This window comes from Trachypithecus francoisi, unplaced genomic scaffold (assembly GCF_009764315.1).
Source record: "Trachypithecus francoisi isolate TF-2019V2 unplaced genomic scaffold, Tfra_2.0 Lachesis_group15, whole genome shotgun sequence".
NCBI classification, from domain to species: domain Eukaryota; kingdom Metazoa; phylum Chordata; class Mammalia; order Primates; family Cercopithecidae; genus Trachypithecus; species Trachypithecus francoisi.
In genome coordinates this window covers 62973535-62987770 of record NW_022681460.1, presented here as the reverse complement: position 1 = coordinate 62987770, position 14236 = coordinate 62973535, and the positions used below count along the sequence as shown (strand labels likewise).

General features: G+C 39.7%; 1 protein-coding gene across 17 annotated transcripts in view; it reads right to left on the bottom strand.

Moving 5' to 3' along the window:
* Nucleotides 1-14236, bottom strand: part of SYNE1 (spectrin repeat containing nuclear envelope protein 1) — a 538457-nt gene that overhangs the window by 70781 nt on the left and 453440 nt on the right. For all 17 annotated transcript variants that reach the window (XM_033235023.1, XM_033235024.1, XM_033235035.1 and 14 more), the window contains one exon: nt 10267-10392. In XM_033235023.1, coding sequence (XP_033090914.1) covers nt 10267-10392 — 126 coding nt within the window. The remainder of the gene's footprint in view (nt 1-10266; nt 10393-14236) is intronic.

Genomic DNA, 14236 nt, shown 5'->3' with positions numbered 1-14236 from the left:
TTCATTTCCATTTCATTTATTTCTGCTTTAAGCTCTGTTATTTCTTCTACTAACTTTGGGTTTGGTTTGCTCTTGCTTTTCTAATTCTTTAAGATGCATTGTTAGGTTGTTTATTTGAAGTTTTTCTTTTTTGATGTAGGTGTTTGAATCTATAAACTTCCATCTCAGTACTGCTTTCACTCTATCCCGTAGGTTTTGGTATATTGTGTTTCCATTATCATTTGTTTCAAGAAATTTTTCTATTTCCTTTTTAATCTCTTCATTTACTCACTAGTCATTCAGAAACATATTGTTTAACTTCTATGTGTTTGTATAGTTTTCCAAAATTCCTTTTGCTATTGATTTCTAGCTTCATTTATTATGATCAGAGAAGATACTTGATATAGTTTCACTTTTGTTGGAATGTTTTAAGACTTGTTTTGTGACCTAACATATGGTCTATCCTTGAGAATGATCCATGTGCTGGGGAGAAGAATGTGTATTTTGTAGCTGTTAGATGAATGTTCTGTAAATATCTATTAGGTACATTTGGTCTTTAGTGCAGATTAACTCTAGTGTTTTTTTTTTGTTGATTTTCTGTCTGGATACTCTGTCCAACGTTAAAAGTAGGGTGTTGAAGACTGCAGCTATTATTGTATTTGGGTCTATGTCTCTCTTTGGCTCCAATATTATTTGCTTTAGATATCTGGATACATGAGTGTATTTAGTGACAGAAACCCAAGGAAAAAAAGTAAATGTATATTATTATTATTATTTGAGACACAGTCTCACTCTGTCACCCAGGCTGGAGTGCAGTGGTGTGATCTTGGCTCATTGTAACGTCCACCTCCCTGATTCAAGCAATTCTCCCACTTCAGCCTCCCAAGTAGCTGGAACTGCAGGAGTGCACCACCATGACTGACTAATTTTTTTGTATTTTTAGTAGAGATGGGGTTTCACCATGTTGACCAGGCTGGTCTCGAACATATAAATGTATATTATATATTTATCTGGGTGGTCCAGTGTTGGGTGTATATATATTTACAAATGTTATAACCTCTGCTATATCCTCTGGTTGAATTAACCTCTTTTTCACCATATAATGACCTTCTTTGTGTCTTTTTATAGTTTTTGTCTTGAAACCTATTTTGTCTGATTTAAGTATAGCTATTCCTGCCCTTTTTGCTTTCCATTTGCATAGAATATCTTTTTCCATCCCTTTATTTTCAGTCTATGTGTGTCTTTATAGATGAAGTGTGTTTCCTGTAGGCAACAGGTCATTGGGTCTTATGATTTTTAATCCATTCAGTTACTCAATGTCTTCTGAGTTTCGTTCATTTATATTAAATGTTGTTATTGATAAGTAATGACCTACTACTGCCATTTTATTATTTGTTTTTTCTGGTTGTTTATATGGTCTTCTCTCCCTTTTTTCCTTCCTGTCTTCCTTTCAATGAAAGTGATTTCGCTGTTGGTATGTTTTAATTTGTTGCTTTTTATTTTTTGTGTATCCACTGAGTGTTTTCAGATTTGAGGTTACCATGATGCTTTCAAATAATATCCTCATCCACATTACTTTAAACTGATGACAACTTAATACTGATAGCACAAATCAGCAAACTAACAAATAAGCAAAATGGAAATGAGTTAAAAACTCTACACTTTAATTTTGTCAGCTCACTGCAACCTTTGCCTCCCAGATTCGAGCAATTCTCGTGCTTCAGCCTCCTGAGTAGCTGGGACTAGAGGCGCATGCCACTCCACCTGGTTAATTTTTGTAATTTTATTAGAGACAGGGTTTCACCATGTTGACCAGGCTGGTCTCAAACTCCTGGCCTCAAGTGTTCCCCCCACCTTGGCTTTCTAAAGTGCTGGGATTACAGGTGTGAGCCACTATGCCCAGCCATGTTGTTTCTTATTTATATCTTATCATACTTGTCTATATATTGAAAAGTTGTCATAGTTATTATTGATCAGCTCATCTTTTCATCTCTCTACTTAAGATATAGTTTATACAGGCCGGGTGCGGTGGCTCACGCCTGTAATCCCAACACTCTGGGAGGCCGAGGGGGGTGGATCATGAGGTCAGGAGATGGAGACCATTCTGGCTAATACGGTGAAACCCTGTCTCTACTAAAAAAATACAAAAAATTAGCCAGGCGTGGTGGCAGGCACCTGCAGTCCCAGCTACTCTACTCGGGAGGCTGAGGCAGGAGAATGGCGTGAACCTGGGAGGCGGAGCTTGCAGTGAGCCAAGATCGCGCCACTGCACTCCAGCCTGGGTGGCAGAGTGAGACTCTGTTTCAAAAAAAAGATATAGTTTATACAACACAATTGCAATGTTATAATATTCTGTGCTTTTCTGTGTGTTTACTATTACCAGTGAGTTCTGCACCTTCATATGCTTTCCTATAGCTCATTAACACTCTTTTCTTTCAGATTGAAAAACTCCCTTTAGTATTTCTTGTAGGTCAGGTCTGATGTTAATGAAATCCCTTAGCTTTTGTTTGTTTGAAAAAGTCTATTTCTCCTTCATGATTGAAAGATGTTTTCACTGGGTATACTATTCTAGGGTAAAAGGTTTTTTTCTTCAGCACCTTAAAAATGTCACTTCACTTTCTCCTGTTCGGTAAGGTTTCCACTGAAGAGGCTGCTGCCAGATGTACTGAAGCTCCATTTTATGTTGTTTCTTTTCTCTTGCTGCTTTTAGGATCCTTCTTTATTTTTGACCTTTGAGAGTTTAATTATTAAATGCCTTGAGGTAATCTTCTTCGGGTTAAATCTACTTGGTGTTCTATAACCTTCTTGTACTTGGATATTGACATCTTTCCCTAGGTTTGCCAAGTTCTCTGTTATCCCTTTGAATGAACTTTTTATCCCCATCTCTCTTTCTACCCCCTTTTGAAGGCCAATAAGTCTTAGATTTGCCCTTTTGAGGCTATTTTCTAGATCCCGTAGGCATATTTCATTGTTTTTTATTCTTCTTCATTTGTCTCCTCTGACTGTGTAGCTTCCTTCAAGCTCATGAATTCTTTCCTCTGCTTGATCAATTCTGCTATTAAGAGGCTCTGATGCATTCTTCAGCATGTCAATTACATTTTTCAACTTCAGAATGTCTGCTTGATTCCTTTTAATTATTTCAATTTCTTTGTTAAATTTATCTGATATGATTCTGAATTCATTCTGTGTTATCTTACACAGCTCTGTCACCCAGGCCGGAGCGCAGTGGTGCAATCTCAGCTTACTGCAACCTCCACCTCCTGGGTTCAAACAATTCTCATGCTTCAGTCTCCTGAGCAGCTTGGATTACACACATGTGCCACCATGCCTGGCTAATTTTTGTATTTTTAGTAAAGACAGGATTTCTACATGTTGGCCGGGCTGGTCTCAAACTCCTGACCTCAGGTGATCCACCCACCTCGGCCTCCCAAAGTTCTGGGATTACAGGTGTGAGCCACTGCACCCAGCCCAAAAGAGTTATTTCGAATTATCTCTCTGAAAGGTCGCATATACCTGTCTCTCCAGGATTGGTCCCTGGTATCTTATTTATTGGTGTTTGTTGGGTTAGGTCATGTTTTCCTGGATGGTCTTGATGCTTGCAGATGTTTGCTGGTGTCTTGGTATTGACGAATTAGGTATTTATTGTAGTTGTAGTCATGACTTGTTTGTATTTACCCTTCTTGGGAAGATTTTCCAGGTATTCCAAGGAACTTGGGTGCTGTGATCTAAGTTCTTAGTCACTGCAATCAAATCTGCATTAGGGGCCACTCCAAGCCCACTAACACTGTGGTTCTTGCAGACTGATAGAGGAACTACCTTGGTGGTCTTGGATAAGACCTGGAAGAATTATCTGGATTACCAGGCAGAGATTCTTGTTCTCTTTCCTTATTTTCTCCCAAACAGGCAGTCTCTTTCTCTGTGCTGAATTGCCTGGTGCTAGGGGGAGGAGAGTTACAAGTATCCCTGTGGATCCTCTACCACTACTGGGACTGTACTGGGTTAAGCCTGAAGCCAGCACAGCGCTGGATCTCTCCCAAGGCCCCCTGTAACCACTACTTGGCTACTGCCTATGTTTGCTCAATGTCCTAGAACTCTACAATCAGCAGGTGATGAAGCCATACAGGCTTGTGTTCTTTTCAGGGCAGTGAGCTCCCCCTGGCCCTAGGTGGTCCAGCGATGCCAGGGCTTGGAGTTGGAAACCTTAGAAATCTACGTGGTACTCTGTTCTACTGTGGAAAAGCTGGTACCAAAACCATAAGAAAAAGTCCTTTCCACTCTTCCCTTCCCTGTCCCAGGCTGAGAAGTCCCTCCCCACGTCCATTGCCACAACAGAACCATGGGAATGCTGCCAGGCCATTGCTGATGTTTACATTAGGCCCAAGGGCTCTTCAACTCAGCTTGTGGTAAATGCTGTCAGGCCTGGAACTTACCCTTCAGGGCAGTGGGCTCCCCTCTGGCCCAAGGTAGATCCAGAAATACCACTGGAGAGCCAAGGCCTGGAATTGAGCACCCCTGGGGCCTCTTTGGTGCTCTTCCCTATTGTTGCTCTGCTGGTTCCTAAGTTACAAGACAAAGTCCCTTTTGTTCTTGCCTCCTTTTTCATAAGCAGAAGAGGACTCTCCTTATAGCCACCACAGCTGTGAATGTGCTAGGTCATACCTGAAGCCAGCATGTCTCCGAATCTGACCCAAGGCCCACAGTGTGTACTACCTGGTTACACTGCTGATTATTCAGGGCCCATGGGCTCTTTAGTCAGCTGGTGATGGGTCTTGCCACGCCTAGCTCCTTTCCTTCAATGCAGCAGGTTCTCTTCTGGCCAAGGGTGTGTCTAGTAATGTCTGGAAACCAGGGCATGGAATGAAGCCTTCATGACTCTGCCCAGTGCCCTTTCTTACTGTAATTGACTTGGTATTCAAGTTGCAAAACAAAGTGCTCTTTACTCTTTCCTCTTTTCTCAAGCAGAAGGAAGGGGTGTCTTTTGGAGCTGCAAGCTGTGTTGCCTGGGGTTGGGGGAGGATTGGCACAACTCTTTCAGCTGTCTTGCTGGTGTGTCACTGGGTCATGTGCCCCCAAGTCCACTGGCTCCAAGCCCAGTTCAGCATTGGGCCCCGCCTAGGAGTGTAGTACTTGTGGCCTAAACAGCCTTTCAAATTTATGTAGGACCCCAGAGCATTTTAGTCCATGGTGGTAAGTGCTTGTCAAAACCCAGATTCTGTCGGCTGGGATGGGAGCTTCCCGTTTGGCTAGGTCTTGTCTAAATGCTCCCTCCATGGGCATCAGCTGAGTTCTGCCTGGTGTTGGCAGCACTGAGCTCCAATGCAATGCAGAGCAATTGCTGGGCTCTCCCTCCTTGACATGCACAGATTCTCTCTCTGTGCCATGTGGCTGTTGCTGGGGCATAGAAAACAAGAAGTGGTGTGGGCAACTCAAAGCTGTGTTTCCTACCCTCTTCATTGCCTCTTTCTGCAGGATGAAGTTAAAACCAGGTAATGTGATTGCTCACCTGATTTTTTATTCTTATGAAGGTGCTTTCTTATATAGGTAGTTGTTACATTTGGTGGTCCTGCAGGGAGAATAATCAGTAGAGAACGCTATACGGCCATTTTGCTCTGCTTCCTCAGGTCAAATCATGGATGTTCTTATTGCCATCTGAAATGATGAATCCTTTCTACGGGGCTCTCCATTTACTTTGCCCAGATCCATCACAGGAATCACTATCTATGGCAGCTATAGCCTCACAAAGTGTATTTCTTAAATAATAAGACTTGGAAGTTGAAATTATTCCTTGATCCATGGGCTACAGGATAGATACCGTGCTAGCAGGCATGAAAACAACAATAGTCTTGTACATCTCCATCTCCATCAGATATCTAGGGAGACTATGTGCATTATCAAGAAGCAGTAATACTTTGAAAGAAAGCCTTTCTTTTCTGAGCAGTGGGTCTCAAAAGTGGGCTTAAAATTTCAGTAAAAACTGTACTGTAAACAGATATGATGCCCTTGGGGTTTTGTTGTTCTATTTATAGAGCACAGGCAGATTTAGCATAATTCTTTTTTTCTTTTTTTTTTTTTGAGAAGGAGTCTCGCTCTGTCACCCAGGCTGGAGTGCAATGGCCGGATCTCAGCTCACTGCAAGCTCCGCCTCCCGGGTTTACGCCATTCTCCTGCCTCAGCCTCCCCAGTAGCTGGGACTACATGCGCCCGCCACCTCGCCTGGCTAGTTTTTTTGTATTTTTTTAGTAGAGAGATTTAGCATAATTCTTAAAGGCCTTAGGATTTTCAGAATGGTAAATGAACACTGACTTTAACTTTAAGTCACCCAGCTCCATTTGCCCCTAAGAAGAGAGTCAGCCTTTTCTCTGAAGCTTTCCAGCCAGGTATTGACTTCTTTTAAACTATAAAAGTTCTCAATGGCATCTTCTTCCAGCATAGGGCTGTTTGATCTACCTCCAGCCTGGGCAACAAGAGCAAAACTCTGTCAGGAAGGGGAGAGGAGGGGAGAGGAGGGGAGAAGGAAGGAAGGATAAAAGGAAAGACGTAAAGAAAGAGGGAAGGAAGGAAAGAGGAAGAAACGAAAGGAGAGAGGGAGGGAGTAGCCATCTCCCTCAATGATCTTAGCTAGATCTTCTGTATAACTTACTGCAGCTTCTACATCAGCACTTGCTGCTTTACCTTGCACTTTTATGTTACAGAGATGGTTTCTTTCCTTAAAACTCATGAACCAACCTCTGCTCACTTCCAACTTCTCTCCTGCAGTTACTTCTCCTCTCTCAGCCTTCACATAATTAAAGGGAGTTACGACCTTGCTCCGGGTTAGGCTTTGGCTTAAGGCAATGTTGTGGCTGGTTGGATCTTCTGTTCAGACCACTCAAAGTTTCTCTGTATCAGCAATAAGGACATTTTGCTTTCTTCTCATCCATGCATTTACTGGAGTATCACTTTTCATTTCCTTTCAGAACTTTTCCTTTGCATTCACAACCTGGCTGTTCGGCACAAGAGGCCTAGCTTTTGGGTTATTCCAGCTTTTGACATGTCTTCCTCACTAAGCTTAGTCATTTCTAGCTTTTGATTTAAAGTGAGAGACATGAGATTTTTTTCAATTGAACACTTAGAGGCCACTGTATTAATTGGCCTAATTTCAATATTGTTGTGTCTCAGCAAATAAGGAGGCCAGAGGAGAAGGAGAGAGATTGGGAACATTGTTGGTGGAGCAATCAGAACACATGCTACATTTATGAATTAAGTTTGCTGACTTCTATGGGCATAGTGTGTGGTGCCACTAATTACAATATTATCATCCAAGATCGCAGTGATTGTAGATCACTATAACAAATATAACAGTAAAGAAAAAGTTTGGAATATTGTGAGAATTACCAAAATTATGCAGACATAGGAAGAAAGCACATGCTGTTGGAAAAAATGGTGCTGGTAGACTTGTTCTATGCAGCATTGCCGCAACCTTCAATTTGTAAAAACAAAAACAAAAACAAAAAAAACCCGAGAAACAAAAAGCAAAACATAGTGTCTGCGAAACACACTAAAACAAAGTTCAATAAAATGAGGTTTGCCCGTATTTCATTTGCTTCCACATAATCTGAGAAATTGCTAAGTCCTTATCATTTTATTGATTAAAAAAACTTTTTTTCCTAAATTGAAGTTTAACCACTGCATTGATCTTCTTTACTTTAGACTGACTTCATAAACCTCTAACTTATCCTTTCTTTTTGTCCTGAATTGCTAATCACACTGATGAAATATTTTTAAAAACAGACACCTAAATTTAACTTTCATTTTCAAACACTATAGAGTTGCTACATTCTGTGATCTATACTTATAATGTAATAGCTGAGAAGATCTGTGGCTGTTACTACTCAATTTAAAACAATGCACTGAATGCATTTTCTGCAGGATCAGACATTTCGTTAAGTCACTAAAAAAAAAGATTATGTACCCTGTCTTTTAGGGGAATGATTTAAAAAAAAAAATTCATATAGCAATATTTGAATGAGTTGACAATAGTTTTTACAATATTTTGACCAATTACCAGTTTTGCAATTTGTATAACCAGCTGTTGTTTTTAGATTCCAGCTAGTTTTGTGTATAAATAGAGTATTTCATGTGCCTTTTCCCCTCCCTTTATGTGTCTTTACAGGGTAGAAAGGTTTCCAAAGGCAATGGCAATTAGTGGTGCTATCTGAGGCTAACTTCCCAGGCAATTTAGGCAAACAAGATTTTAGCCTGAATTTTCCAGGTAATTGCCTTGTTTTGCTGCTAAGGGCAGTTTGGGGAAGAGTAGCAGGATTAGACTAAAATACATTTTTTAAATCCACACACTCAATAGCAGCATGTGTTTGTAACTGTCATGTATTTTGGGAGATAAAAAAATGATGCCCCATGGCAACAGTATTTGGCTGAAAGACCAAACCATCTAGGTTAATTAAATATGCAACATTTCTGCTAATAATCCTAAACATATTCAATTGTTATACCACTGGAAAGGTTTTCCATTTTTCACACCAATTTCTACCCCCCCAACTCGAGCATCAGATTTGTATATGGATTAAAAAAAAAAGTACATAATAACACCACCACCAAAAACCAACTGTTTCAGACGCACAGTATACCAACCCATTAAATAAGTCAGTGTGGCAAAAATATAGCCTGTAGATACAGGCAACCCAGATATTTATTGACTTTGAAAAGTTATTAAATTTCCAGAAGCCTCAGTCTTCCCATCTGAAAAGGGGCAATAATAAATATTTTCATCAGCTGGTGTTAATGCCAACTGAGATAACACCAATATAGTCACAGCCCCTCATAAACGCCCATTCCTGCTTTGCCGAAGTTTTCTTTAATCATTTTATTATATTTTATTTTTTCAGAGACAGGGTCTCACTCTGTCAGTCATGCTGGATGCAGTGGTGTGATCATAGCTCACTGCAGCCTCAAACTCCTAAGTGATCCTCCTGCCTCAGCCTCCCCAGTAGCTAGGACTACAGGCAAGCACCACCACTCTGGTTAATTTTTAAATTTCTTTAGATACGGGGTCTTGCTATATTGCCCAGGTTGATCTTGAACTTCTGGTCTCAAATGATCTGTTTGCCTTGGCTTCCCAAAGTGCTGGGATTACAGGCATGATCCACCACACCTGGCTTAATTATTTTTAATAAATTTATAATCACAGGTTTAAAATGTACTTTTTAATCTTTGTAACCACTGCATACTTCTTAATGTAACAGCTCATGATAGTACTTCTTTCACTTTCCATCCATGATGTAAATTATACTACCTTTTAATTTTCCTAAATTTGCCTTTTGCAAGTTTCAAATAATATCCTTAGATTTTACAACTGAAGAACAAATTCTTATAGCCACACTTTTCATGATTTCTAGACCTCTTTAACAATTACCATCTCTTAAATGCTTGGGATTTCTTTGCCAAAGTGAGGCAGAGAATTTCTAATTGAAACCCAAGTCATTTAAGTATATGCAAATTTTTAATAGAATTACCCTAGAGCAATAATTTGTAAATGACTGGGGAACATAAGAGCACTTTTAATTTGAAAGAAAAACCTTTTTAAAGGTACTTTTGATGTGATCAGCCTATCGCTCAGCAAAGAACTGCTGTTTGGGCATTTCACTTGGCTACAAAGATGTGAAAGGCATGAATCTTACAGCCACTGAATTGTGTTGGTCTCTGAGAGCTCATAATCCAGGGAGTGGTCTGTATCACTAGCTACTGACTTGCTTTCAAGTACCATTTGAGGTGCTGATCACAATCTTTAACTACTTAGAACCCTGAGCAATTTAAGGATTGTGTGTCTCTATGCAGTCACCGAGATAAGCTATTTTTCTTCCTTTCCTTGCATGATGGTCTGGAGGGCAGGGTGTGTTCCTTGGAGGGCCGCTGTCTGCAGATTTTCCAGGCTGTTGATCCTTTTTTCCCCCTTCTTGTAGACTAGATTCTTCTGGTAGAATGACTCCCCAGTGTGGATGCTTTTAAAAGATGACTTTATTGCTCTTGACTCAGCTCTTAAACATCTTTTAATGTGTTTTAAATTTTCATTTGCTTCCTTGGAGTAATCCATAAACTAGTCTATAATTTCAAGAACTGCAATAAATCAGCAATACAAGGTTCACCTGAGTTGCCTGCCCTTCTCTCATATACTAGGATCTTGTATCAGCATGTAGGCAACCTAGGAGTCTGACTGGAATATAGCCTCAAAGACATTATTTCAGCAGAGGCACACAGATAGATGACAGTGAAAATCGCAGTTCAGTAATTTACCTTGCAACGCATTTGTTCTGCATGGAGCTCTTCGTGGTGATCCGGTAGACACTGGGAAAGCTTCTTTTTGAAAGTTCGTAGTTTCTCCAGGGAATCTGCTATTCCTTTCTCACATTTTTCCCAGTCCTATCATGTGAATAAAAACAAACAGCATAGATGTTTTTGATGTAGGAAGCTGGAGGAAAAAGAAAAGATACACTCTTCTTCATTCCCAGAGAAAGAATGAAAGTTACACAGATGGCTGGGTGTGGTGGCTCCCCCCTGTAATCCCAGCACTTTGGGAGGCCAAGGCGGGTGGATCACTTGAGGTCAGGAGTTTGTAACCAGCCTGGCCAACATGGTGAAACCCCATCTCTACTAAAAACACAAAAATTAGCCAGGCATGGTGGCAGGCTCCTATAATCCCAGCTACTCGGAAGGCTGAGGCAGGAGAATTGCTTGAACCCGGGAGGCAGAGGTTGCAGTGAGCCAATATCACGCCACTGAACTCCAGCCTGGGAGACAGAGTGAGACTCCATCTCAAAAAAACAAAAAGGAAGTTGCCTGATGAACAATATGAAGGTAGGCCCACACTCATTCCCAGGGGAGGCAACATGCTCTTGTCATCTGAAGAGCTGAGTCGAAAACCGACTCTGTTACTGATTATCTGCGTGGCTTTAAGCAGATAATGCTCTATGTTTCCATTTTCCCTATGAAAATGCAAAAAATACAAACTCTCCATATTTATTGGAGCCCAAAGGAAGCAATGAGTGTCAAGGCATCAAGCACAATGACCAGAATATTATGGGTACCCAAAAATGTTATCTGAATCCAAATCTATCTCTGCAGAGGTAGGACTATAATCTCAGTACCTTGTCTCTTTCTTAACTCCATCCATAACTGCACCCAATATCTACCCTTTCCCAAATGTACTATAAGGGATTAAAAAAAAAGAGGATATGGAATGTCTTACAGAAAGAGAAACACACACTACAAAAGCAAGGCATTTTTGACTGGTTTTATCTTGTTCATGCTGAAACATACATAGCAAAGGATTAAATGTGTAATACATAAAAACCCATATAAATTAAGATGTAGAAGAAGAGAGATAGTGTACAATTTAAGAAATCTGTATCTAATATGCAAAGTAGCGGTAAGTGCTCTGGAGAGGAATAGGCCAGGACAGATGGTAGAGACTGGCAGTATAGAATGAGGTAGATCTCTATGTACTGACAAAATAAAACATCTACTGTGTGGTTATGTTTTGAAAGGTTACACAGCAAACTGGTAACAATGGTTACCTCTCGAGAAGATAGGAGAATTTGGATGATATGATAAGGGAAATTTCATTTTTTACTCTGCATACTTCAATTATTACCTAATTTTAAAAAATCAGACACATGTAATTTTTTTGTAATAAAAAAGTGAAATTTTAAAAAATGACAGGAACCAAAGCGGAGCTTGATTTTTTTTATAGCACCTTATCTACATATTAACTCACATCCGGTTTCTTAGTGCCAGTGAAAATTAAACTTAACTAAACAAGTCTCCTTCATGTTGTCCAACACTGCCCGTTTGCCAAACTCTCCAGTCCAGGCCTTTCCGCTCCCCACTCATCTCCCCAGTGGCCACTCCCTACACCATGAATTACAGAATTCCAAAGCAAGACAACTAGAATCATGGCTAGAATCATTTTTAGTTGTCAATATAGTGTCAAATCATGTTCCATATTCCTTCACAATATCTCTTTCATTATCAGCAGTCTTTTCTTATCTGGATTCTTTCTACTTCTCTCCTGACACCTTAGTCTGAGCATAACAACCCGGAGGTGTTATTACCACAACTATCTTCTGGAAGCAGTGTTGACTAAAGCGCCTCCTTACTCAAAATATCTTTATTCAAAAAACTGAACTGAGAATTTGGCACAAGTCTCATTTCTCTTTAAAATTCCTTCATGGAACTTCTTAGAGTGCATAACCACATTCCCTCTTTCCAATTACCAGAAAAAAAAGTCCTTAAAAAACAAACAAAAAAAATTGTCTACCAGGGACAGAGTTGTTGAAATTCTCCTTTGTTTTAAAATATCTTGGCCAGGCGCTGTGGCTCACGCCTGTAATCCCAGTACTTTGGGAGGCTGAGGTGGGTGGATCACGAGGTCAGGAGATCGAGACCATCCTGGCTAACATGGAGAAACCCTGTCTCTACTAAAAATAAAAAAAATTAGCCAGGCGTGGTGGCGGGCACCTGTAGTCCCAGCTACTTGGGAGGCTAAGGCAGGAGAATGGCGTGAACCCGTGAGGCGGAGCTTTCAGTGAGCTGAGATTGCACCACTTCATTCTAGCCTGGGTGACAGAGTGAGACTCTGTCTCAAAAAAAAAAAAAAAAAAAAATATATATATATATATATCTTTGTGTTCCCAGGCTACAATTAGCTCATCGATGCTAACCATAGTGAGAGCAGACAAAAAGATTCTCTTTCTGCTTAAATTAAACAACATTCTCAATAAAACTATCAAACACCCTGAATACAATCAACATGCAGTTGACAAAGGTTTATTGATCTAAAAGAGATAAGATCATCACAGGTGCCATGACCCACACCTATAATCCTAGCACTCTGGGAGGCCAAGGAGGGCAGATTACTTGAGGCCAGGAGTTCGAGACCAGCCTGGTCAACATGGTGAAAACCTATCTCTACTAAAAATACAAAAATTATCCAGGCGTGGTGGCGTGCACCTGTAATCCCACTGCCTTGAGAGGCTGATGCATAAGAATCATTTGAACCCAGGAGGTGGAGATTGCAGTTAGCCAAGATTGCACCACAGCACTCCAGCCTGGGTGACAGAGTGAGACTCTGTGTCAAAAACAAAAAACAAAAAACAAAAACAAAAACAAAAATTAAAAAAACAAGAAAGAAAGAAAGAAAGACTAGCTTCTTACTTTTCAGAACAAAATTAAGAGATGATAGCGAAGAAGGTGAACATACAGAATGTGAAATTATAATACCTATTTTTGGCATACTTACTAACAGTATTAAAAGCTAAATATTATAGCTGTGGTAAAAAAATACACTAAAATGAGGGTATATAAACAATAAAATATAGATTCATAAATTCCTTCTTAGGCAAACAAGACGTAGTGTTAAGAGTCAAAATAAAATAAACTTTAACAAGAAGAGAAGAGGGATTCCTCTTTTCAAGGATGACTTAGATTCTAAATCTATAACCAAGTCCTTTTATGACATGAATTGTAAGGAAATAACATAATGTCATGAGCCTGCAAATATCTCTTAAAGTGGATGTTTTCTACACCAACAAACAGACAGACAAGAAAAGCAAATGTAGTGACTCAGACATCATGCCTTATTAAGTCTTGGAAACATCTCCAAAAATCACATCACAAATTTAAAAAAAAATGATTAACATGTTCTCTACAGGATGAGTTACAACGTTTTAAATCCTTTCCTAAAAGCAAAAGGAAGAAAATGAACTCAGCATATTATATTACTGATGAAATTGTGCTGTGTGCAAATAATAGCTCTTTATAGATGTTCAGTGGCATTTTTGATGGATTGCTTCCTACACAGAAGGCAATATTTTATTAAATAAAATTCAATATAAATCCAGTGGGTGTGCACACTTTAAGTATTAAAAAAAAAAAAAATCTTAGTCATTACCTTCGATACAAACATGTGACAGGCCCAATTTAATAGATACCCTCATTCAAGTGTTGGTAATTATCAACATATACAGGACCATAACATTTAGGTGTCTTTACTTTTGAAGATCATAATAACATCAACTATGATATCACTATCATTCATTTAGTGCTCAGTATGAGCCAGGTAAGGTACCACATGATTCACTGTCATTATTTCATGAAGTGCTCACAATGGCCACATGGAGATGGTGAAATTATACACCCACTCTACAGATGAGGAAACTGAGGCTTAGATAGGATAAGTTAACCAGGTCATTTGGTTTACCATGAT